We start from the raw sequence: 24,267 nt of genomic DNA on the forward strand, positions 1-24,267 counted from the left end.
TACCCAATATGTAATTCTGGTCTGCAGAGGTAACATCTACTGTTTGATATTGATGCAGCCTTTCTGCTGTTGCAGCACCTGTTTATGACAAAGTACCTACAGTAGCAAAGAATTTGGTTACCTTTATTTGTAAGTTACAGAGGAAACTCACAAAGTGATTAGTGAGAATACTTTTGAAATGCAAAAATAGAAATCCCTATCCTTACATATTTTTCTGTTTTGAATGCTGTTGATTATATAACCCTTTGCAGTAGAGCTCTCTGATGTAAGAATTCCTAGCTTGGTTAGGGATTGCTTTGTTTGGTTTTGTTGATTTCATGTCATTTATCAATTATTCTGTTTATTTTACTTATAATTTGGTTTTTGTCATAATCCCTTCATCAATATAGAGTCTCCACGTATCGATAAAGATTCCTTCGCTCTGAAAGACATCACAGTCAGGGCCGGTGAACCCTACACCATCAAGGTACCCCTAACAGGGAGCCCCGAACCCACCGTCACCTGGGACAAGGACAACAGGGACATCAAAGAGTCCAAGACCTTGACCGTAGAAACCAATGAGAGAGAGACAGTCATTAACAACAGCAGCAGTGCTCGCGAAGACAGCGGCAAATACAAGCTCACTCTGGAAAACAAGATTGGCATTGACACCCACACCATCAAGGTTACTGTAGTTGGTGAGTAGTCAATTCTTGTCCGTGGTTGTCTAACAATATGTCCTCACTGTCATGGGACTCGAGATGGATCCTTTGAACTGCTTGCAGCTTGAAAACTTATTATTCAATATATAATATATCTTGCCTCAAAAAGACTTGATGCTTGGTTCCCACAAATACTGATATGCTCAATTGTTTCCCACCCTTTTCTTTGATGGTCCTGGTAAAATTCCTTGAATTGTGTTTAAAAGATTGTGTGGGAACCCTGTTTGTGGATAGGTAATTCAGTGTATTTTCCACCGAACTAGTTGAATTTGAAATAACTTATAATTCTCTCTCTCTCGTTCTTCTTCCTTCTGTCGATGAGGGGGGGGGGAGGGGGTGGGTAGTTTAGTGAGGTGGTGGCAGCTGTGAGATATACTGTTTAATTTAGTTCCAAGCTCTTGATAACATGTTCCTTGCCATAGCAGTCTGTATATGCAGCATGTGTTCTGTCCCTTATTTGTAAAAGGGTTTGGATCTGCACATTGCAATTTTCTTTTTACTCCTCCATAGGCTCACATCCACAAATAAGTTTGAGTTAAGATAATAACAAATATTCAGGTCATGTCTGACGTGTGGTCACAAGTACCTTTTACCCCTGTTTCTTCCCCCTCCAAAGATAAACCCACGGTACCAAAGGGGCCCATTGATTGCTCCGACTTCACCAAAGAATCCGTCCGTCTCACCTGGCGAGAACCTGAAGATGACGGCGGTGTCCCGATAACCGGTTACACCGTAGAGAAGAAGGACGCCAAGAAGGACAACTGGTCCGAGGCCATCAGAAATACACCCTCTCTATCTGGAGTGGTCAACAATCTCACCTACGGAAAGGACTATGTGTTCCGGGTAGTTGCAGTCAATTCAATCGGCAGCAGTCCACCTCTCGAGGGTAGACCCACCAAAGTTAAACTGCCGTTTGGTGAGTTATCAGATATCACAGAAACAAATTCAAGTTTGTTCAAAATGTGAAAAACCAAATCTGACAATAAATTGATGGCAGGAATGTCAATGTACATATTTTTAACTGCTAAAAGTAACAATTTGACTAATGTGAACACAATTCTGTTTTTTCCCTCTTTTTTAGATGAGCCTGATGCCTCTTCCGCCCCAGTTGTGGAAGCTATCGATAAAAGCTCTGCGACCCTAGCCTGGAGCCCTCCAGCTAGCGATGGTGGCAGTCCAGTCACAGGATACCACGTGGAGATGAAGTCCCCTGGGAGCAAGGAATGGACCAGGGTGAATCCATTCCCCATCCGGGAATCGGGTTATGTCGTTCCTAATCTGAAGGAGGGCCAAGAGTATCAGTTCAGAGTGCTGGCAGAGAACGAGGCCGGCGAGGGCAAACCAAGTCGATCGTCAGAACCTGTTGTTGCAAAGGATCCAATCTGTAAGTTGGAAATGTTGCTTTGAACTCTTACTAGTTTTTGAGACATTTAGAAAAATTTGGATATTAAAATGTTAAATGCTTATTTCTAGTAAATGAAGAATAAAAAGCTAACAAGGAACTTATAAACAATAGGTACATTTAATTGGTTCTGCAAATATTATTAGTGGTTTATCGACCATATGTGTTATGGAACTAAAATGAATATTCATTAATGAACTACTTTGTTTACAATATTTCGTGTCCCACACAGTACCAGCTGATTCTCCAAGTCGTCCCAATGTTGACAAAGTCAAGAAAGACTCTGTCGCCCTCTCGTGGACTAAACCAGTCAATGATGGTGGGTCAAAGGTCACAGACTACATAGTGGAAAAGAAGTCACCGGGTGGAGAATTTGAACCTGTAAGTTTAGAATACATGTTCAGCTTAAAATTAGCTACTTTATTTTACAGCATTTAGATGTACAATGTATTCATTTAAAACATGACATCTTTGTGTGAGATGTTTTATGTTTTACTTGGTTTTGATGTTTAGTCTTTGTTTGCATTCTGTGTTCCTTAATGTCACATCTGAAGTTTAAGGTTTCTAGATTTCTAATATTTTCAAGGTCATTCCCAGTTCATGATACTACTGTATCTGTTAATACTCTGTATTCCTGGCAATATGCCAACTTGTCTGTAAACTGTTTTGGAACTTTCTTATTTCATTCCAACTGCTCAAGTCTGTTATTTCATTAAAGTGACAATGGCCCTACCTGACCAAATTTCCAAATCCTGTTTTTACATATGCTGAAATATAATGTTTAGGACAGAGTTGATTTAGTTTGTTGCTTTAATGTCATAGCAGGATTTTAAATCTTCTGAAAAGTCCATTGCTACTCCTCAAAAAGAAATCACGCACTGCCCAACAATCCACATTTCTCAGCATTAACGACAATCGAGTTGAATAGTGCCACATTCAGTCAGTCTTTGTGTGGTTGCCTCAATATACATTGTATTGTGGTAATTACTATGTACAACCTTAAAGTTTTTGCAAACAAGATTTTCATACAAAAAACAAAGACAATGAAACAAAAAATAAAACCAAACTGAACTGTTAAATTGACCATTTTTTTTTAAACATTTACCTGTTAAGATCATGGAGGTACCTGCCAGAGAAACCCAAGCTGTGGTTCCTGACTTGGTGGAAGGTGAGGATTATGAATTCCGCATCAGAGCTAAGACTGAAGTCGGACCTGGAAAACCAAGTTCTGCCGTACCTGTCACAGCTGAGGACAAACCAGGTTAGATGAAATTTTCCTTCAACATTTGTCTTTCCAAACTTTTACTTTACATTCCTGACAATAATATCACATGAAAAATGTAAGGGCTGGTCTATAGCAGCTTCTGATCCAAAGAGCCAAATAGTTTTATGATGTTCTCTCTCATTAAGAAGACAACATCCATGAATGATTTATCTAGTAGTTCATGAAATGGTTCACTTTGGAAACATTTTGTTCAAATTTTACTTGAAAATTATAATAATTCTCGTTATCATTGTAAGTAAAAGGAGTTTGTAGATCTGTGTAATTCATGCAGCAGTGTTCAGGACTGATTTACTCTGCCTTTGTAGTATTGAAGAGTAATTTTCCTTTTCAGATAGGCACAGTTTGTCAGTATTAACTTTATGAGACCCCAGTTTTTGCTTCACATCATGGTCGACAAAATCAGTGTCCAACTTAAGAGAGTAGCCGAAATGGAGTAGCCTCCAAAATCACTTCATAAAACATCATGTCCAGAATTTACATACCTGTATGTTGAACTCTATTTGTGAAAATACGGCTTTTATGAAAAAATGAAGCTGTTCCTTCCCAGTATGAGATTTTAGAGTGTCTAATAGTGCAGCATTGGTAGGAACAGAATGCCATCTTGTATACCCAGATTGCAAAATACAACTAACAGCTCATGTTTGAAATAATCCCATGTTGCATAATATAGGATATTGCCTCCTGGGTCTATGGTTATCATAAGTAATTAAGTAATTGCACTACATATATACAGAGATCAAATAACATATATACATGAGCAATATGTAACCATCCACCATCTTTACACTCAGTCATAGTTCTTTATAACGAAAGCAACATTTCTCACTTCCTACCACTCTTAGAACGTCCATCTCTGAAGATCGATGACTTGAAGGACATAAAAGTGAAGGGTGGAGAACCGTTTGAAATCCCACTGCCTTTCACTGGCGTACCCAAACCAGAAATCACTTGGGAGGTGAACGGCGCCCCCGTTAAAGAGGACGGCAGGGTCATGGTGAAGACCACCAGTGAGGTCACGACCCTAAAGTGCGACAGCGCGAAGAGGTCAGAAAATGGTAGATTCCAAATCACATTGAAAAACCCATCGGGTACAGAGACAGCTAAGGTTAAAGTAACAGTCTTGGGTAAGTATTATCAAATCTTGTGTTTACTATTTTCAACAGTTATTTTTGGAAGTACCTCCACCTCCTCTTTCATCCCTACCCTAGGGAAAAACTACCCCTATGAATCTTCTCTCCCCCTTTGCCTCTAAATGGGGTAATTTTATTTTTCTGATTAAGAATTTTAAAATGAAATTTGTGGAAACCCTTCAGCAACACTACTCATGAAAAGAAAATATCATATCTTTTTTCCCCTTTTTCTTGCAACCTTATTAGTTGAGCCTGATGCCCCTCAAGGCCCCCTTGTGGTCTCTGACATTACCCCTAACCAAGCCAACCTCTCATGGAAGGCACCAGCTCTTAATCCGGAAGACGTCGACAACTACGTGGTAGAGAAATGTGAGAATGGTACCTGGTCAAAGGTCAGCAGTGCCGTGCCGGGGACCACCTTCAGGGTCCGAAATCTCAAGGAAGGTGGAGACTACCAGTTCAGAGTATCCGCAGAGAACCAGTATGGTCTCAGCAAACCCATCACCAGTGAATTTGTTACTGCCAAACACCCATTTGGTAAATATGCAAATCTTTTAAGCTCTGCAGCTCACAAAATAATTTCATTGGCTCCTAGTCTCTTTATTTTCATGAGGGTGTCAATGATTTATGAACAATTTTGTTTTTAATTGGTACTGCATTTGAGTAATTATTGAGACAATTGGCATGTCATTACCGGATGCTGCTGAAATTTACAAGACTGTTTTTAACTTTAGACCAATGAATAAACTCTAAGGCCATTATCTATATGGACACCAACAAGTATTTCTTGTAGTCTGAAAATGTGCACAATAGGTTAATGTCAGACATAGCCTGGCTACATAATGAATAAAGTCACAAGCCCAAGTCAAATTTGGAGATAGTGGAATGATTTGAGGGTAAAATATTGCTTTTTTTTTGCTTTACAAATTCGGTATTTAGATGCTCCCGGTAAACCAGATCCACCTGAGTGTACGGAGACAACTCGTTCAACCATCACAGTAACATGGAAACCTCCATCCAATGATGGCGGTAATACCATCACACACTACACCCTAGAAAAGATGGTGGCACCACATGGGGACTGGGAACCAGCCTCCAGGGCTCCCATCCGCGGGACTAACTACACCGTAGCTAAACTGAAGGAAGGAACACAGTACCAGTTTAGAGTGAAGGCTGTCAACGACGCAGGAGCGGGGAAACCCAGCGATGAATCGGATGTCTTCATTGCTGAACCAACTCCAAGTAAGTTTTGGCCAAAATTGTATTTCCTCCTAAAGTTGTTGAACTTACGTCTGAATAGACTGTCTTATTATTCAAAATGGACTTGACAAGTATAATTAATGTAATATATTAAAACTAAAGAACTGAAGTTCAAAGCAGGTTGTTATCCCCCTGGTGCATTTTTAAGAAAGATTGCTGGTTATCAAAGATGCCAGACTTTCTTTCAATAAATTGTATAGTATCTGACAACTAGTCAACCATTTGATTAAACTACCCTGCGATCATATTATGAATTGTTTTTTTACTTTCTGTGCGTCTTTGAATCAAAACAGCTAAGCCAAAGGTGACAGGAGATGGCCGTCCAAAAGATATCATCGCGGTGGCGGGGGAACCCTTCAAGGTGGAGATTCCATTTACAGCTAGCCCCATCCCAGAGGTAACCTGGACAAATGAGGAGGACGGAACTACCATTGAACCGGATGACAGAGTCAAATTTGAGGTAAGGGAATATTCTAGCAGTGATGGAAGTAATATCCTAGCAATGGGACTCTACAGGAAATATTCAGTGATTGAAAGTAATATCCTAGCAATGGGATTCTACAGTGAATATTCAGTGATTGAAAGTAATATCCTAGCAATGGGACTGCAGTGAATATTCAGTGATTGACAGTAATATCCTAGCAATGGGATTCTACAGTGAATATTCAGTGATTGAAAGTAATATCCTAGCAATGGGACTGCAGTGAATATTCAGTGATTGACAGTAATATCCTAGCAATGGGATTCTACAGTGAATATTCAGTGATTGTAAGTAATATCCTAGCAATGGGATTCTACAGTGAATATTCAGTGATTGAAAGTAATATCCTAGCAATGGGACTGCAGTGAATATTCAGTGATTGACAGTAATATCCTAGCAATGGGATTCTACAGTGAATATTCAGTGATTGTAAGTAATATCCTAGCAATGGGATTCTACAGCAAATATTCTGTTCACATTTGATAACTGTTTGGACCTGTATATTCTGCCAGTATGTTTGCTCTGTAATGTGACATGAAGTCCCATAAAGAGTGGATGCTAATTCCTGTAGAGCCGTCATCAAATACTTATTGAGATTTAATTTCCTGTACATGAGAACATTGATGTCTATTGCAGCACCAGTTGTGTAAAGAGCCACGTCAGGTATTGGGGACAAGTGTCACCAGGCCCTACTTTAGTCCCCTGTAGCCACAACTTAACCTCCCCCTCTGCCCACCTTCCCCAATTCTCTTGTCAGGCCTGGCCAGTACTGAATATACCATTACAACACTATGGGATTCAACTTGTTCAATTTATTGGGAGAAAAATCATCTCGGCAAATTTTTTCCATACTGATTTTGTTAACTTCGGCCATGTTTTTTATACCTCTCTGTAGGAGGAAGCTCATTCATTCACTCTTAAGAACTCTTGCGCCAAGCCCAAAGATTCAGGGACGTATGTGGTGAAACTGAAGAACAAGGCCGGAGAAGAGGAGATCAAAGTAAACGTTACAGTCGTGGGTGAGTTGTACTTATATCTGTAACACAGTCAGGTTGAACACAACTGGTGAGAGGTCTTGACATTTCCATCCCAACATGACAGTACCTTGGACAACTCTGAAGCTGTAATAACTTCAGACCCGTACCATGACTAAGAAGTTGGTCCCTACTAGTTTTTACTTCTGTTGGGAGGTGTAATTCTAAATGTTTCCAAAAGGAAGTAGCACAACATGGAATAGTCTATTCTCTCATAGGTGTTCAAGTTTGTCCTAGATTTAAAGCTTTATACAAATATATAAACAATGGAAAATTGACTGGGAAATTATAAACAATGGAAAAGAACAAAGCAATTTATGACTAGAAGGGGGGGGGGTTTGGAACTAGTTTCCTCTGGGTTACAAAACCTGCGCTCTACCAACTAAAGCTTATCCAGCTTGCAGTTGGTAATCCCTATAAACCATTTTATTTTCTGGGGAAACCAGCCAGAAGCCACAGTACCCTAAATACTGTGTAACCAGGGACCATGCCCCAATTTCATATGATACAACCCAGGAAGTGACAGGGAAGGAATTTCAAGAGACATTATGTGAATTATATATCAAGTATATATCAAGTAAATGAACAACAAAAAACTGACTTGGAAATTGAAAACAATGGAAAAAGAGCAAAAACGTTGATGGGTAGCATGGGATTTGAACCAGTGACCTCTGGATTAAGATAAAGTTTAATTAAAGAGCAGATATTTCACTGAACAATGTGCCGACTACTGATTATCTTGTGAATGATTGTTTTGTGATAGATAAGCCTGGTGCTCCTGTTGGACCCCTGGAACCATCTAAAGTCACTGCCGAATCATTAACATTGTCATGGAAACCACCTGAAAGCGATGGTGGTAGCCGTGTGACAAACTATGTCCTTGAGAGGAGACCCGATACCAGCAAGACCTGGACGAAGGTGTCCACCTTCATCCGCCAGCCTTCCCACGATGTCGCCGGTCTCGATGAAGGAGTGACTTACTACTTCAGGGTGTCAGCAGAGAATAAGTACGGAGTCGGTGAACCACTTGAGACCAACGTGGGAATAAAAGCAAAGGATCCTTACGGTAACATTAAAATAATAATAATAATATAATAATAATATTCAGCAGTTATTTTAACGACGCTTAAGCAACCACAAATGTGGGAGAAACCCGCAGGGGCTCATGGATTACAAATTACACTTCGGGTGGCTTCCAATTCAAAATTTTAACTCAAATTTGGAATATTTTCAATTTTTAGAAAGTCATTTCAGATGGGAAAACCGTAGATTGCTCTTGGATGAAAAACCCACCTTACTGTGACCCGACCAGGTTTCGATCCCCAAACCTCCTGATTGCTAAGCCTCAATGCTTCAAATGCTAAGGACTTTATCCACTCGGCTACAGAAACGGTTAAATACTTGAATGAGAAAAAATAAGAATGTGTCAGCTTGAGTAACTATGCAATTAGTAACAAATAGATATTAAAAATGCCTGGAATGCTCCTGTAAGGCTAAATTGATGAATCCATTCTCAGTCCAGGCCTTAACAGTTAATATTAATCCATAGTTTTATGAATTCTTAGAGCTGAAGCAAAAACTAATGTTCATTTAACCAATTTGTAAACAAGCAGATATACCCATGGATGACATGCATCCAACACCATCAATTGTCCTTGGCATTGTTGTACTGCATTGAGTTTTCTGTTGTCCCTTACTGAGCTGACCTAACTGGTCTGTGAACTAGACTAACTAGTTCAGCCACTTTGATTGATGAATCTGTGAAGATTTAAAGATCATTTATCAAACACTACATATGAAGTACAATCGGACATATATCAATGATAGTTTTCTTTTCAATGTCAGATCCTCCTGAGCAGCCTGGTAAACCAGTCATCAAGGAGATTGACCGTGGATATGTATCCATCAGCTGGGAACCACCAGAGAATGATGGAGGTGCTCCAATCACAGCATACATTGTGGAAAAGAAAGATGAAGATGGTGATTGGGAACAGGTGTAGTGTTGTCTTTAAAAATTAAGAGCTACCTGCTTGCCGATTTATTATGACCTAGCCGCTCTAAACTACCATAGACAACACAGAAATCAGATAACATATAGCAGTATTGAAAACTCATTTAAACCTGTGTATGGGATGGATCAGGACTGGCCAGGATCATTTTCTCCTTCTCCGCAGAGCTTTGACCACCCCAACAAAATTGGCTGGTTAGCCTTGCAAGTGATTAAAGCAGAATGTTATTGTGGGTAATGTAAGAAGTTGTGTTGACAGCATCAATAATGGGGCTGCAACTTGCAGTCCACCATAACTGTGAAGCCAACAAACAAATTCAGAAGTGGTTGAGTATATATTTATACTTCATTAAAGCCATATCAGCGATTTGGACACTAATTATCATATCAATGGCTCACAGCTAGCCTAGGTAGTATTCCTTGCTTATCTCTTGGTTATAGAAGAAAGAAGTTGTCTTGGCCAGATGTAATTAAGGTGTAGTAAATCTACCCTCTCATCTTGACATTTGACCAGTACAAAACTTTAACAAAGAAACAATGAAACATAGAAAACTTTAAGAAAATGAATACAGAATTATAGGAAGTAAAATTCTGTATTACTGTTTTACATATGCAGCTCAATTTACGCTTCTGTCTTTTCTCTCTAGTGTAATTCGTTCCCAGTGAAAGACACAACCTTCAGCATCAGTAACCTCAAGGAAAACAAAGAGGTCAAATTCAGAGTCAAAGCCAAAAACAAGGCGGGAGTCAGCGACCCAAGTAAAGGCTCAGAGTTTGTGCTTCCTGTATCACAGACAAGTAAGTACTCGTTTCAGCTCATTTCAGCTCATTAGTATGATACTTAGTGTAAGCCAGTCTGCCCATACCAGCAAGTATTAGTTTTCGGAACCTGTAAATTGTTATCCAAGAAAGATTCAAAACTTTTAACACAAGTACTGCGTATTTGCTGTAAAAACGTATGTTTAGGTAAATTTATGAGTGCCAAATGTTTCCATTCTCGTAGAATCGTCTTCAATTGGGAACTGAAATGAAAAAAAGGACTGAGGAATATGTAAACTAGACAGAAGGAGGGACAACTTAGTTGAAGAATGAGTAGAGTTAAAATAGGCAGAGCAAAGGGCAGTGGGATGAGAGGTAACATGAGGAGATGACGTGCTGAGGAGAGGGGTGCAGAGAGGGGTGTAACAGTTAGTTAAGAGGTGATTTAGGGAGTAGGAAGCACTAAAACAAGTGAGAGTTTGGATGGACATTATTATAAATGAAAGTAAAACAAATTTGATGGAAAACAAGTTAACATTTCCATCATCATTTTTTTTAGCTGCTCCGGCCTCTCCTGGAGTACCAGAGGCGGTAAATGTTGGCAAAGATTCGGTAGATTTGGAGTGGACCAAACCACCATCTGATGGTGGTGCTCCTGTCAAAGGTAACCCTCAAAGATTTTAATGGAGTAGTTTGGTGACAGAAGTTAATGGTATCACTACTTTAGAAAATGCTTGGCAGGTTTGGTGGAAATGCAGACAAGAATCACAAAGCTGCTTTAATAAAGAATATAGTGATGGTTTGGTGGTGAAAGATTGTTTTAACTTACCAGGGTTACAGTCTTTGTTGTAGATTTAGGGGTCTATATCTCTCCTTACAGCTTCTCTGTTCAATCTACTATCTTCCCACTTCAGCTTGATTAACTGGACCAACAACAACTATTGCAGTTATCAAACACTATCTGAGATGTGCTGTAGAGTAAATTAGTTAATTAGAGTTAATTAGGAGAGAGATAAAGTGAGATTTGTTGGAGTGTAGAACATTGCCAGTATCATCTCTGGCAGTCTCTTACCACAAGAGATGATAGCGGATTTGGAAAATACAGTGTAAGCGTATTGATGGATATAGGTTCATTCATTCAGTTTGGCTCAAATTAGCCCGCCAAAAAGGGGTAGTATACAGACTAGTGGACAAGATTTTTACTAATGAGGTAAGATAGATGTAATGTGATCTCAGTAGAATAAACATTAGCAAACAACATGATCTCAAATAGGTAAAGTTTGCAATAATTTAACTCAAACTTAAGTGAATCAAATTAATCATGTTACAATCCTTAAACCACGTCCTGATTATTTGTCCTTGGTAGCCTACAAGGTGGAGAAACGACCAGTTGGTGAGACCAAGTGGCAGCCAGCCAGCAAATATCCAGTACGAGGTACCAACCTAACTGTCGGTGACTTGGAACCTGGAGTCGAGTATGAGTTCCAAGTCTCGGCTGAGAACGAAGCCGGGGTCAGTGAACCTGCCATCATCGCCTCACCGGTTACACCCGTAGAGGCCAAACGTAAGAATTTAAATGAGTCATTCAGAAGTAGTTCTTAGCCTCACCGGTTACTCCCGTAGAGGCCAAACGTAAGAATTTAAATGAGTCATTCAGAAGTAGTTCTTAGCCTCACCGGTTACTCCCGTAGAGGCCAAACGTAAGAATTTAAATGAGTCATTCAGAAGTAGTTCTTTGCCTAACCGGTTACACCCGTAGAGGCCAAACGTAAGAATTTAAATGAGTCATTCAGAAGTAGTTCTTTCGCTACTGCAATGCACAATGCACCCCCAATGGAGGTCGTGTGCATAACTATTACATATATAATGCGAGATGCTCTGTGAAAATCTCTCTTGAAAGTTATTTGAGCTCACCTAAGAAACAGCCAGAAAGACTAAATGGTTATTGAGAGAGGAAAGCAGGTGATGCTTGAATACAGCTGAGAGACTGTATAAGAAGTAATTTACTGTAGTAATAGAGGATAACCCTTCATGTGCCCGGTCTTGATGTCAAAAATATGGTTCAGTTTTCTGCTTCAATGTCCCACCCTCATAACATTTGCTGTAGCTGTCAAAGTTAGGTTAACATTGGCAAGTACTGAGCAGATGAATCTTTGGAAATATCTTCATATGTTAGTTTACAAAAGTATTTATAGTTGCAGAGCTTGAAACAATAGTGAGATTATTTTACATGACAAGAATTAGTCCATTAATCATAGGTTGCATTTTCAGCTCTCTTGACCTCAACTTACTGAAACTTTATCTGTCTTGCAAAGAAACTGGTGAGTTTGGGAGAGTTGATTTGTTCACACCTTGCCATGTCTGCCTTGATCTGATAGTGATTTGGCTACTAGCTGTGTGATGAGTTTCATAATAGATGAATAGGCAGCTCAACTAAGGTGCGAAAAGATGGGACTGATCACTCAGCTAACCAACTGGAAAAAACCTGCCGCTCAGTACAAACGGCAGGTTTTTGGATGCAACCTATAGCTAATGGACACTTTTGCGGCATGTATGGTTAAATATGGAAAATCTATGATCGAATGCTTGGTATTTTACAGGAGAAAGTGAACTAGGTATAAACTTACTATTCTATGATAATTTTACTAAACTTAAGGGTGTTTTGTTCTTTTCATGACAGCTAAGGGTACCGTTCCATTCTTTGAGAAACGGTTGGATTCAAAGATGCAGGCCGGTGAGGGAAATCCATTCACTATGGAGGTGAAGATCTCTGCAACCCCGGAACCAACCGTCAAATGGTAAGAGTAATAACTTTCTTTTAAGTAAGAGACAGCTACAGTACCGCTCACGTATAACTCGCGTAGACGTATACTCTACGTTTATCTACGCGATTATACGCAATTATACGATGTTATACGTTTATCTACGCGACTTTCTACGCGGTGTCTACGCGGCGTCTATGCCGTGTCTACGCGGCTTAGGGCTTCGCGTCAGTGCACCTGAATAGGGATTATACGCGCGTAAAGACGTACAATCTCGTATAATCTGTAAACATAGGATATTCTCAGCCGCTTTATATAGCAGAGCTTCTATGGGTTAGAATAAACTGTGATGCAGAAAAGAGTCGGTAAACTCAACATCAAGTAATGTCTCCTAAGCCTTTCCAAAATATTCAACCACAGAGTAAGCATATACTTAAGCCGTTAAGAATAAGAGTAACAAAGAAAACAGCGCTACTAGAAGTACAAACGATCGATACAATCAGTGCAGGAAAACTTCAGCAAGGAAACTTTATCAATTACAATGTGCACCAGTCTGTTAATATTTATACGAGTTCCTCCCATTGGGCATTAAATTGAATGTAGGTAACAATTAATGAGAACAAGGTAGGCCTTGGCCTATCCTACCTTTTAGCCTTCATCGAAAGTTACGCCGTATATACCTCGCAAGAAAACCACGATAACCGTTTAACGAAAAAAAAAAAACAATATTTGAACTTGAAGATCTGACTTCCCCCAAAAGCAATGACAAGGTTTTGGTTAGGCCTACTATTAAAAAATATTTTCAGAAAAAAACCCTTACGATTATTTCCACAAATATTGAGGCTTAGGTATTAGTGCTTCCTCACAATCAAGGAGCCTCCACGAATTTCGCTCCGCTTACGTAAAACTTCTATGTACACGTGGAAAGGCCCGATTTTCTACACACATAATTCCCATTGACATTAGTCACGGAACTTAAATTGGTCATCGACATTCAAACTTGCCCAGGTTCACTTCACCATGTAGCGTTTCTATTTTGCACTCCTGGCACGATGCCAAACAAAATATTTCGAAATGCAGTGTATTGCTTTTTCCACAAGGGCCATTGCTGGTATGTTATATTGAAAGTACATAGGCCTGGCCATTCAGAAAGTGTTGAAAAATCGTGTAAGGTGAATTAATGATTTGAACAAAGTCAAAGGTGATACAACTTTGAACACAAAATTGCTGCGAAGAACTATATTGAAGTAACGTCATGTTTTGACAAAAGCATTCAATGTACAATAACTATTTACTAACCTTTTGAAACAAAAATTCAAGCAGGAGTGGGGAGCAGTAATACGAAATAAGAGAAATATCGACATATTGATGATAATGGCCATCGGTGTCGGGCGACAACCAACCATTCCCACTATATCTTATCCTGGTTCTAAGTGGCTTCCGTTCAACAAAAATATCGTTTTACCTAGGCTCAAAACGTCGCACAAAATATTTTCAAAACAACGGTACACATGAAGTAATCCAATAAATCCCAGACTGAACAACGAATATAAATACGGTACACTACAGCATCGTTACTTTAATGTTTACCTCCTGCCGACACAACCGAAAATGTTTAATATGTAACACGGAGATATGTATTGAACTTTTTTTTAAAATAATTTCAATGTTTTAACATGTCACTCCCGTAGCTCCTTAAAAGTTGCTAAGCTTTTTATTGATAACGCCGAACGTACCGCCATTACCAGACACACAAGGCGCCACGAAATGTAACACTGTTTAAAAAGTCGGAAACATCTGAAAGTACTAGTAATATGTTACGAACGTTTTACCCCTACGTTAAGTGTATTTTTTCTCACCGTTCAATCGTCCGGTTATTTTCCTTTTTTTATCTTCAATGGTTATCGAAGTTTGTTTTTGACAATGAGGAAATGTTATTCGCAAAATTTGAACATATTGAGAAACAAATCCCAGGGCGTAAAATCTCACGAACGTACTTGTACTTCCAGGAATCCAGGGTAAAGCTCGTTGCTGCAAAGGTTGAGCTCACACGCGCTAAGCAAGGTACCTGGGAGACTGCTTGGGCCACCCCTCCTCTCTTACGAGACGGGTTAATATAGTGTTGCACGTTTTTGGCAGTTTGCCAGGGTTGTAACAACTCCTTGTTAGGTCAGAATGGAATGCAAATTAACAGGTGTCAGGCTTGTGAGCAGAAACCAGGACATGACCTAGATTTCCAGGGTAGTCAATATTCCGCGCGCGCACCTGCAGTTGGGATATTTGGTGATCACGTTTTAGTACGCATGACATGGGAAAACGAAAACCTCAAATGAAAGTTACTGTTGGAATACGTGGATTTTACTCTTCTGATGTTCGATTACAACTGGTTCTTATAATGTCAAGTTTAATGGAGCTGGTAAGCATCTTAGCGCCATTTTAAATTGTGCTCGAACACTTTTGTCATGGCCAATCAGTCTGTGGATCCTAAATGTTTTTTATTTGGCAAACGGACATTCAAGGGAAAAAGTCATGCAATTGGAAACTGTTTTCCTACATTCTAAGAAGTATAAGTTTTTTTACGTAACACCTCTTTTTTTGTTCAAAGTTTTGTTTTAGCATAGGCCTACTCAAATCAACTGAGGGAGAACAGGATGTTCAATAGAGGTTTACATATTTTCATATGAAAGGTCCGCCGTTTTGCGGCAAATTCTCTGCCTCTTTCAATACATATTTTCCAATAACACACTTCTTGCGACAAAGAATTACCATACGTTTGAGTTGTTCTTTTTTTTCAAATAAAATAATGTTTCTCGTACGAAATCTGAAAAAAACGGGCGGCCATTATTTTTTCTTTTCATTGCTTTAATACTAGTTCGGAATACGTGGCTTCCTTTACAAAATATTATTTAATGATAGTTTAGATTGCTTGTAATCCGAATAGACACCCGGGGATTCAGGAAAAAGGAGGCCCCTTGTGCAGGCGAAAAACATGTTTTGTTTTTAACCGGCCCTGCTTCAAAGTTGTTCGGTGGAATTTTTTCTTTTCATTCCAACCAACGGTAAATTAAATAAAAATTGACAAAGAAACGCTTAGTAATACTTTATTATTTCTTCAAAATGTTGACAACTATTCAAAGTAAACTACTCCTCCGTGGAACAGAACCTCTACAACTGAAAAATAAAGTCGGGGAAAGAAACACTGAATAGAAACCCAATTAACAAAAAACATTCTATGCCATCAAACACTTTACCTTCGTCCCCTTCGCTGCAAAGTGAATATCACCTCTTAAACTACGATGTAAGAAACGGCTGTTTTAAACATCTCACTAACTCTTGCGGCGACCTTAATCCCTATTCATTGAGCACAATAGCATTTCCTGCGTATAAACTCGTAGAGGGATTATACGCGGTGTCTACGCGGCCTCTACGCGGCAATTTCTTTGTCAACGAGTTTATACGCGAGTGTACGTGTTTATACGTGTTTATACGATTCTGTGCGCGTACACATGTCCAGTTATACGTGAGCGGTACTGTATCCTTATTATATAGAACCGAATACTGAATAGTGCATTAACTTCATGCAATTGGCGTCTGAACATAGCAAATACACGATATTATGTATGTATGTATTTTAGATCCTCCTGCAAACAAAATTGCAAAGAAGCCTCATTGGCTTATCAAAGCTGCAAGCTGACCGAAGTCAATCTCTTACATTCATATTTAACGTCCATGATTATGAATTGTCAACAACTCTTTTACTGGACGACATACATTAATCTTGGAGTGACTGGATATATGTATTGTATATGGCTCGATATATCATTATATATGATTATTATTATATCGATTATTATATTGATGATGATATCGATTATTATTATATATGACTCGATATATGTATTGACTGATTTGTATGTTGTATTGAGAGTGAATATGGCAGTGACCTCCGGGTCAAGTCAAATCTTATGTAAAGCCTGGTCCAGATGCAGGACTTCATTAAGGAGGGGCTGTGGTAGCATCCCCCCTTATGTCTAAGCACAAGGTTGCATTAGTAACTACAGACTTTCTCATTTCTGTGTGAGTTTGAGAAGTTGGTGTACCTATTCATCTTTCCACATTTCCCAACAGGCTTCTTAACGGAAAAGAGATACTTCTTGGTGCTCGCCATCGTGTTCGTCAGAACGAGGGAGAATGTTCTTTGATTCTGGATTCGGTCAGTGAAGGAGATGCGGGAGAGTACACCTGCGTAGCAACCAATCCAGTAGGCTCGGAGAAATGTAGAGGAAAGATGAGTGTTGTCTGTAAGTTAGTAATCTAAAGAAGCAATCCTCTAGGCTCGGAGAAATGTAGAGGACAGATGAATGTTGTCTGTAAGTTAGCAATCATAGGCTCACAGAAGTGTTAAGAAAAGATGAATGTTGTGTGTAAGTTAGCAATCTAAAGAAGCAATCCTCTAGGCTTGGAGAAGTGTAAAGGATAGATGCATAGGAGACAAACATTGACTTAGATTTGAGGTGCAAACCACAAAGTTACCTTAAACCTTTCTGACCAAGTGAATCCTGTGTATGTAGTGTGTCAGTGAGCAATCATAAGGAACCAAACCTCTGAGATCAAACTTAATGGTGAGGGAAAAATGTATGTTGTAAGTTGGTGAGTTTCTTGAAAAGTATTGACTTTGTTAGGCACAACAAATGTAGGACAAGACTAATGAATAATGGTTCTGGAAGTCACTCCTAGAGGCACAGAGACAAAAATGGATGTGAAATGTAAGATATCATTCATAACTGACCCTGCAATTCCTTTTGGCAAAGAGAAATATTTAGACCAAATATTGATGGATGTCCTATGCAAATTATTGTTACATTTTGTCTCATGTCAAACATTTCTTACCTTTTTGCCTCCTCCAGTAACACCCAAAATTAAAGGAACCATTGATACCCAGACTGTGGAGGTTGGTAACCCTCTTAAGATCAAGATCCCATACAGGGGACAGGGTGATGTTATTGCATCCATTGCCCTGGAGGGTCAGCCCATCGAAGGTGCGTGATGCTTATGTATTCTGTTGAATTTACAGTGCTTTGTTTGCAACAAACAGACCTGCATACAAGTTACTATATTTAACTATATATTTTACTCTGTTCTTATATAACTGCATACAAGTTACTATATTTAACTATATATTTTACTCTGTTCTTATATACCTGCATACAAAGTTACTATATTTAACTATACATTTTACTCTGTTCTTATATACCTGCATACAAGTTACTATATTTAACTATATATTTTACTCTGTTCTTATATAACTGCATACAAGTTACTATATTTAACTATATATTTTACTCTGTTCTTATATACCTGCATACAAAGTTACTATATTTAACTATACATTTTACTCTGTTCTTATATACCTGCATACAAGTTACTATATTTAACTATATATTTTACTCTGTTCTTATATAACTGCATACAAGTTACTATATTTAACTATATATTTTACTCTGTTCTTATATAACTGCATACAAGTTACTATATTTAACTATACATTTTACTCTGTTCTTATATACCTGCATACAAGTTACTATATTTAACTATACATTTTACTCTGTTCTTATATACCTGCATACAAAGTTACTATATTTAACTATATATTTTACTCTGTTCTTATATACCTGCATACAAGTTACTATATTTAACTATATATTTGACTCTGTTCTTATATACCTGCATACAAAGTTACTATATTTAACTATATATTTTACTCTGTTCTTATATAACTGCATACAAGTTACTATATTTAACTATATATTTTACTCTGTTCTTATATACCTGCATACAAGTTACAATATTTAACTACATATTTTACTTTGTTCTTATGTTATTCTTATGATATACAAGTTACTATATTTCACTATATATTTAATATGATTTTTGTTATATACCTGCATACAAGTTACTATATTTAACTATATATTTTACTGTGTTCTTATTATGTGTAGTTTTACCTGCTTAAACATGTGAATAAATTACACATTTTGGTGAATTGATAAAATAAAACCCCAGTCACCTTTCATTTTGTTTTCTACACAACATTGCTTCATGGCTTACATCTTCTTCTTGATCCTCTCCTGATTCAGAGGATGACCGCGTCAAGACTAACGTTTTTGATGACTACGTCCAGTTTGTGATCCGCTCTGCGGATATCAGCGATGACGGCACCTTTAAGGTCACACTCAGCAACCAAGCTGGAGCCGACTCTGTCTCATTCAGGGTCAAAGTTCAGGGTGAGGTTAACTTATAATTCTCAGCCTTTCAATCTATTTCAACTCCATCTATGTTTTATTTTATTTTATTTTTTATTTTTCCAGCTCACATTTATTTCTGCATGTAGTGATGTTTTGTCACAGCAGTTCTTTTTTGGATAAAGACAAAATGCAACATGTGTAAATGATAGCAGATTATGTAACTCTAACATGATAGTAATATGCTAGTGAGGCAACCCAAGACCATGTGACAAATGATCTTAGACTTTATTTATTTCTGTCACATGTCTCTATTCCTTTGTGTCACATGTCGCTATTCCTTTGTGTCACATGTCTCTATTTATCTGTGTCACACGTCTCTATTTATCTGTGTCATATGTCACATGTCTCTATTTATTTGTGTCACATGTCTCTATTCATTTCTGTCACATGCCTCTATTTCTGTCACATGTCTCTATTTATTTGTGTCACATGTCTCTATTCATTTCTGTCACATGCCTCTATTTATTTCTGTCACATGTCTCTATTTATCTGTGTCACATGTCTCTATTCATTTCTGTCACATGCCTCTATTTCTGTCACATGTCTCTATTTATTTGTGTCACATGTCTCTATTCATTTCTGTCACATGCCTCTATTTATTTCTGTCACATGTCTCTATTTATCTGTGTCACATGTCTCTATTTATCTGTGTCACATGTCACATGTCTATTTATTTCTGTCACATGTCTCTATGTCACTTGTCTCTAATTCATTTCTGTCACATGCCTCTATTTCTGTCACATATCTCTATTTATCTGTGTCACTTGCCACATGTCTCTATTTTATTTGTGTCACCTGTCTCTATTTTATTTGTGTCACATGTCTCTTTTTATTCTGTCACATGTCTCTTTTTATTTCTGTCACACGTCTCTATTTATTTCTGTCACCTGTCTCTTATTTGTGCGTCTCTATCTATTACTTACAGCTAAGCCTGGCTCTCCTCGTGGACCCCTCAATGTTGATGAAGTCACAGATCACACTGTCACCGTGTCCTGGAAACCACCAACATTCGATGGAGGATGTCCGATTAAGTCTTACGTCGTTGAAAGACAAGAGGTGGACACACCTAACTGGGTCACAGGTAAGATCTAAACCCAGGTTACTCAACCTGGGGTCCGCGGACCCCTAGGGGGTCCGTGAAATTTATTTGGGGGTCCGTGAGGGCAAAGGGGTCCGCAGGGGGTCTGTGAAAAAATAAGGGTCCGTGAAAAAAATAAGGGTCCGCGAAAGCCGAAGAGGTTTGTGAAAAATGGAATGAGAGATATAGTCGAAGGAAGAAGTATGTATGCCTCTAGAAATCTAGGCTAGGCTAGCCGTCAATACGTCGGACCCTGATGATCAGACCGTATCGTCAGTAGTCGATATATGTTGAATCGTGCGTTCCCCGATGAAAACAAGTAATATAGTTTCTCATTGGTATATATACATTCGGTGAGGTATGGATAACATGCCACCCGAGTGTTGTGTACAACTTAACTGCACACTATACATCCTAATATGCAGAGCAATAACTATGATGCGTTGCTCACTGTTGACACAGCGAAGCGCGGTAGTTATAAGGCTTTTGCGGAGGAAAAGTTATAACTAACTTGGATTTGACACCAAAAAAACGGTGCCATTTGCAGCTATCTCTGACAAAGAAAACACATAATTCTCCTGACCTCATGCAGAATCAACCAGTTTGTATCTGACAACTCATCGCTTCCAAATTAAAATTTAATTGGGAAATATATCATTTGAAAGTAAGAATTTCCAAGTAGGCCTATGCCTAGCAATACTTGCAGGTCTAGGAAAACTGCATTCCAGGCCCAGAAAAATGCATTTCTAAACATAAATTCTTGAACATAAATTTACTTCAAAAGTCACAAAATAATGCACCATTTCGCATCTGACCCTCAAATATTGAAAAAAATTCAAAAGGGGACGGGGAAAACCCCCTCCCCTTATAACCCTCCCCCAGGCCGGCGGTCACTGTCCGGGGGTCCTCAAACATTTCAGTTTATCTCAAAGGGTCCCTGGATAGAAAAAGGTTGAGAACCTAGGATCTAGACAATCCCATGGTTTGTTTGATTGTTTGATTTTGGTGATAGCTGACATATATTATGTTATTGTTTTATGTTATGCTATTTTTAAAAATTGAAATTATTGATTTATCAATAGTTACATATTGCCATAAATAACTGCTTCATATTATGAGAATTTTATACAAATTCCGTTAACTTATTACCATGATTTTACAGCCAGCAGTTATGTCAAGGATACCAAGTTTATCATCCAGGGACTCAAGAAAGGAACTCCTTACCTCTTCAGAGTTTCAGCAGAAAATGAAATTGGTGTCGGCAAAACATTGGAAGGAAAGGAACCAGTCTTTGTCAAATCACCGTTTGGTAAATCTGTCTATATTTTCAAATTCAAAGCAGTCTTAAATGGTAGCCTCGCATAGTGTGTGACTGGATGCTGTATGAAACATGTTTTACAAGAGTCACTCATTGCCATTGACCAATCCAAGTATTTGCCTCTTGAAATAAACTCGAGCTGTGATCCAATTGAGGCGACATGTACCACCACCGTTCATGTGAAGCAAATGATGGATAAATATAATTACTTAAACTTTTATCATAATTTCCTGTCAAGTACTAATTGAACTGAGTGAATTATTGTGTACAGTTTTTAACAGGAACTCTTCTTAGCCTGGGGTGTGACGCAGGATTCCATCGGGAGGGGGCACACTAATAGGCATTAAACTCAACATTTAATGCTAATTTATCTCTGATAAATCTCTATTATAAATGTTTTAATCTGTTGTTCTGTTTTCAGACCCCCCTAGTGCACCAGGAGACCCAGAGGTCACAGAGGTTGGTAAGGACCATGTAGAGTTAATGTGGAGTAAACCAGAATTTGATGGTAACTGCCCCATCATCACTTACATCATAGAGAAGAGTGAAGCTGGCCTAGATAGATGGGTAAGTCATACCTCCCTCTGTCATCTGTTGCTATGTTTCTTTTTTTTTTCATCTGTAATAAATTATCTTATGCAAGTTGGTCCCGGAAATTCAAGAAAATTTTGGTGAAAATTTGTGATTTTTGACACAAGATTTGTTATCTTTCACTGTTTGTTACACATTAGCACAGTTTATCCTGGGGGGGGGGGGGGTTCCCCCATGAGGAGAACTCCTGAAAACAGGCTAACACAGGAATATGTTACAACCTGTGGCAATATGAAATATGTGTTAGAATGTAACTGAAGAAAACACATGTTATTGTGAGATCCAGAATGTTTCAAGTTATGTATTTCAGTATTCTTGAGTTGCATTTGTGTTATTGATTGTCACATATAGAAACACATTAGCTCACATTGTCACATGAGTCAAACTCAACAGATTTCCACATGTTTTGAACACATGCGGTTTTACGTGTGAAAACATGGTTAAAAACACAAAAAAAACATGTTTTCCACACTTTTACCTTTTGTAGTTTGTTAAGTTTGGGTTGACACAGGTCTGATTCTATTTATTGGTAAGGGATTTTCTTTGAAATAACATTTCCCTCCCCACTCAGGTGCGTGTGAACCGCAACAACGTGAACACCTTCAACTTCAGAGTAGACAATCTGATCGAAGATAGAGTTTATGAGTTCCGTGTCTCAGCTTTGAATGATGCTGGTCAGGGGCCAGCCTCGGAGACCACCATGCCAACCAGAATCAAAGATCCCCATGGTAACAATCAAAACAGCGTTCATTCGAAATGTTACAAAACATAGCAAAGAGGGCTCTCTGTCAAGTGGGAAATTGTATCTCCAAGCACAAATACCTATAGCAGTTTTTGTTCACAGAATTGTTTGAAGTATGAACTAACATTTTGTGGGAACTCCTGGAATAGTTCAGTAATGCATGATACATATAATAGTAAAATTAAAATAAAACTACCTATCTGTATTCTCTGCATTATCTTTATTAAAACTACCTATCTGTATTCTGTGCTTGTACTTGTCCCTTGTAGTTTCTGTTACTTGTCATTCAGCCTCTGAAAAAGATCCTACTTGGATCGAAACGTCAGACCCAATTACTTTTACACAAGTTTAAAAGTAATCAAACCTTGAAATTACTATGATAAATAGAAATAATAAGTTATTTCATTGGTTTTGTTAAACTTTACACCCAGTTGTGACAGTTTATTTCTATACTGTACTGTCAAGTCCTGCCTCAAAGCACTTGCACTGACAGAATTAGCAGTATGAAAATCATGTTTCTGTCAGATAATGGTTATGAACTGTTCATACTGTCAGTACAAGTGCTTTGAAGCATGATATGGGAGGGCAGTATAGAGTGGTATTAGCATTAGAATCAGATTAAGGTTAGAAACTGTTCATACTGTCAGTACTAGTGCTTTGAAGCATGATGATGGAGGACAGTATGGAGTGGTATTAGCATTAGTCAACTGTTCCAACTGGCTGAAAATGTATTCTATGTATATGCTTATGTGCACACACATGCTCATATTCAACTACAGATATGCATATGCATAGTTCTAGTTGGTATAATAGAACAAGGTTAACCTCTAAAGGTTACTCTAGACTCTTTACTTTCAATAGAGACCAAGAACACTACCATCTCTACTTAAAAAGTCAGTATTTGTCTTCATTTCAAGGACTGAAGGAAGAATTTGTGCACCGCTGAAAAATATATACCGGTCCATATGTTATTCATGTATGTTATTGATTAATTTATTCATGTATCATGTATTGATTGATTAAATCCATTCATATTTCAGAGGTTCTCAAGCCACGATTCACAGAGAATATGGAAAATGCCCAGGGCGAGGAAGGTCGATCGGTTAAGTTTACTTGTGGATTTACCGGCAAGCCAGCCCCTGAAATTAGATTGTGAGTATAAATGTCAGAATTATAACTTTTATTTGGACAGGATGAGGCAGGACAAAGTCTCTAAATATATTACAGTCATCCAACCTAAATGTATATGACTTAGCATTTCCTTTATGTGTACAACAATTTGACAGTAATTTGACAACAATTTGACTGTTCGAGTCACTCCAAGATTAATGTATGTCGTCCAGTTACAGAGTTGTCGACAATTGAGAATTCATAATCATGGACGTTAAATATGAATCTAAGAGACTGACTT

General features: G+C 38.3%; 1 protein-coding gene across 11 annotated transcripts in view; it reads left to right on the forward strand.

Annotated features, from left to right (window-relative positions):
- The window catches only part of LOC139984665 (twitchin-like), a 114,311-nt gene that overhangs the window by 61,806 nt on the left and 28,238 nt on the right, over positions 1 to 24,267 (forward strand). For all 11 annotated transcript variants that reach the window (XM_071998653.1, XM_071998656.1, XM_071998654.1 and 8 more), the window contains 24 exons: positions 390 to 677; positions 1,318 to 1,617; positions 1,783 to 2,085; positions 2,336 to 2,484; positions 3,217 to 3,364; positions 4,231 to 4,512; positions 4,765 to 5,055; positions 5,458 to 5,760; positions 6,072 to 6,238; positions 7,155 to 7,278; positions 8,057 to 8,359; positions 9,139 to 9,287; positions 9,949 to 10,099; positions 10,620 to 10,724; positions 11,427 to 11,624; positions 12,741 to 12,858; positions 16,951 to 17,123; positions 17,730 to 17,861; positions 18,960 to 19,106; positions 20,053 to 20,208; positions 21,368 to 21,514; positions 21,945 to 22,090; positions 22,686 to 22,842; positions 23,897 to 24,008. In XM_071998653.1, the coding sequence (XP_071854754.1) occupies positions 390 to 677; positions 1,318 to 1,617; positions 1,783 to 2,085; positions 2,336 to 2,484; positions 3,217 to 3,364; positions 4,231 to 4,512; positions 4,765 to 5,055; positions 5,458 to 5,760; positions 6,072 to 6,238; positions 7,155 to 7,278; positions 8,057 to 8,359; positions 9,139 to 9,287; positions 9,949 to 10,099; positions 10,620 to 10,724; positions 11,427 to 11,624; positions 12,741 to 12,858; positions 16,951 to 17,123; positions 17,730 to 17,861; positions 18,960 to 19,106; positions 20,053 to 20,208; positions 21,368 to 21,514; positions 21,945 to 22,090; positions 22,686 to 22,842; positions 23,897 to 24,008 (4,549 nt within the window). The remainder of the gene's footprint in view (positions 1 to 389; positions 678 to 1,317; positions 1,618 to 1,782; positions 2,086 to 2,335; positions 2,485 to 3,216; positions 3,365 to 4,230; positions 4,513 to 4,764; positions 5,056 to 5,457; positions 5,761 to 6,071; positions 6,239 to 7,154; positions 7,279 to 8,056; positions 8,360 to 9,138; positions 9,288 to 9,948; positions 10,100 to 10,619; positions 10,725 to 11,426; positions 11,625 to 12,740; positions 12,859 to 16,950; positions 17,124 to 17,729; positions 17,862 to 18,959; positions 19,107 to 20,052; positions 20,209 to 21,367; positions 21,515 to 21,944; positions 22,091 to 22,685; positions 22,843 to 23,896; positions 24,009 to 24,267) is intronic.

The sequence above is a fragment of the Apostichopus japonicus genome, chromosome 17, assembly GCF_037975245.1.
Source record: "Apostichopus japonicus isolate 1M-3 chromosome 17, ASM3797524v1, whole genome shotgun sequence".
NCBI classification, from domain to species: Eukaryota; Metazoa; Echinodermata; class Holothuroidea; order Aspidochirotida; family Stichopodidae; genus Apostichopus; species Apostichopus japonicus.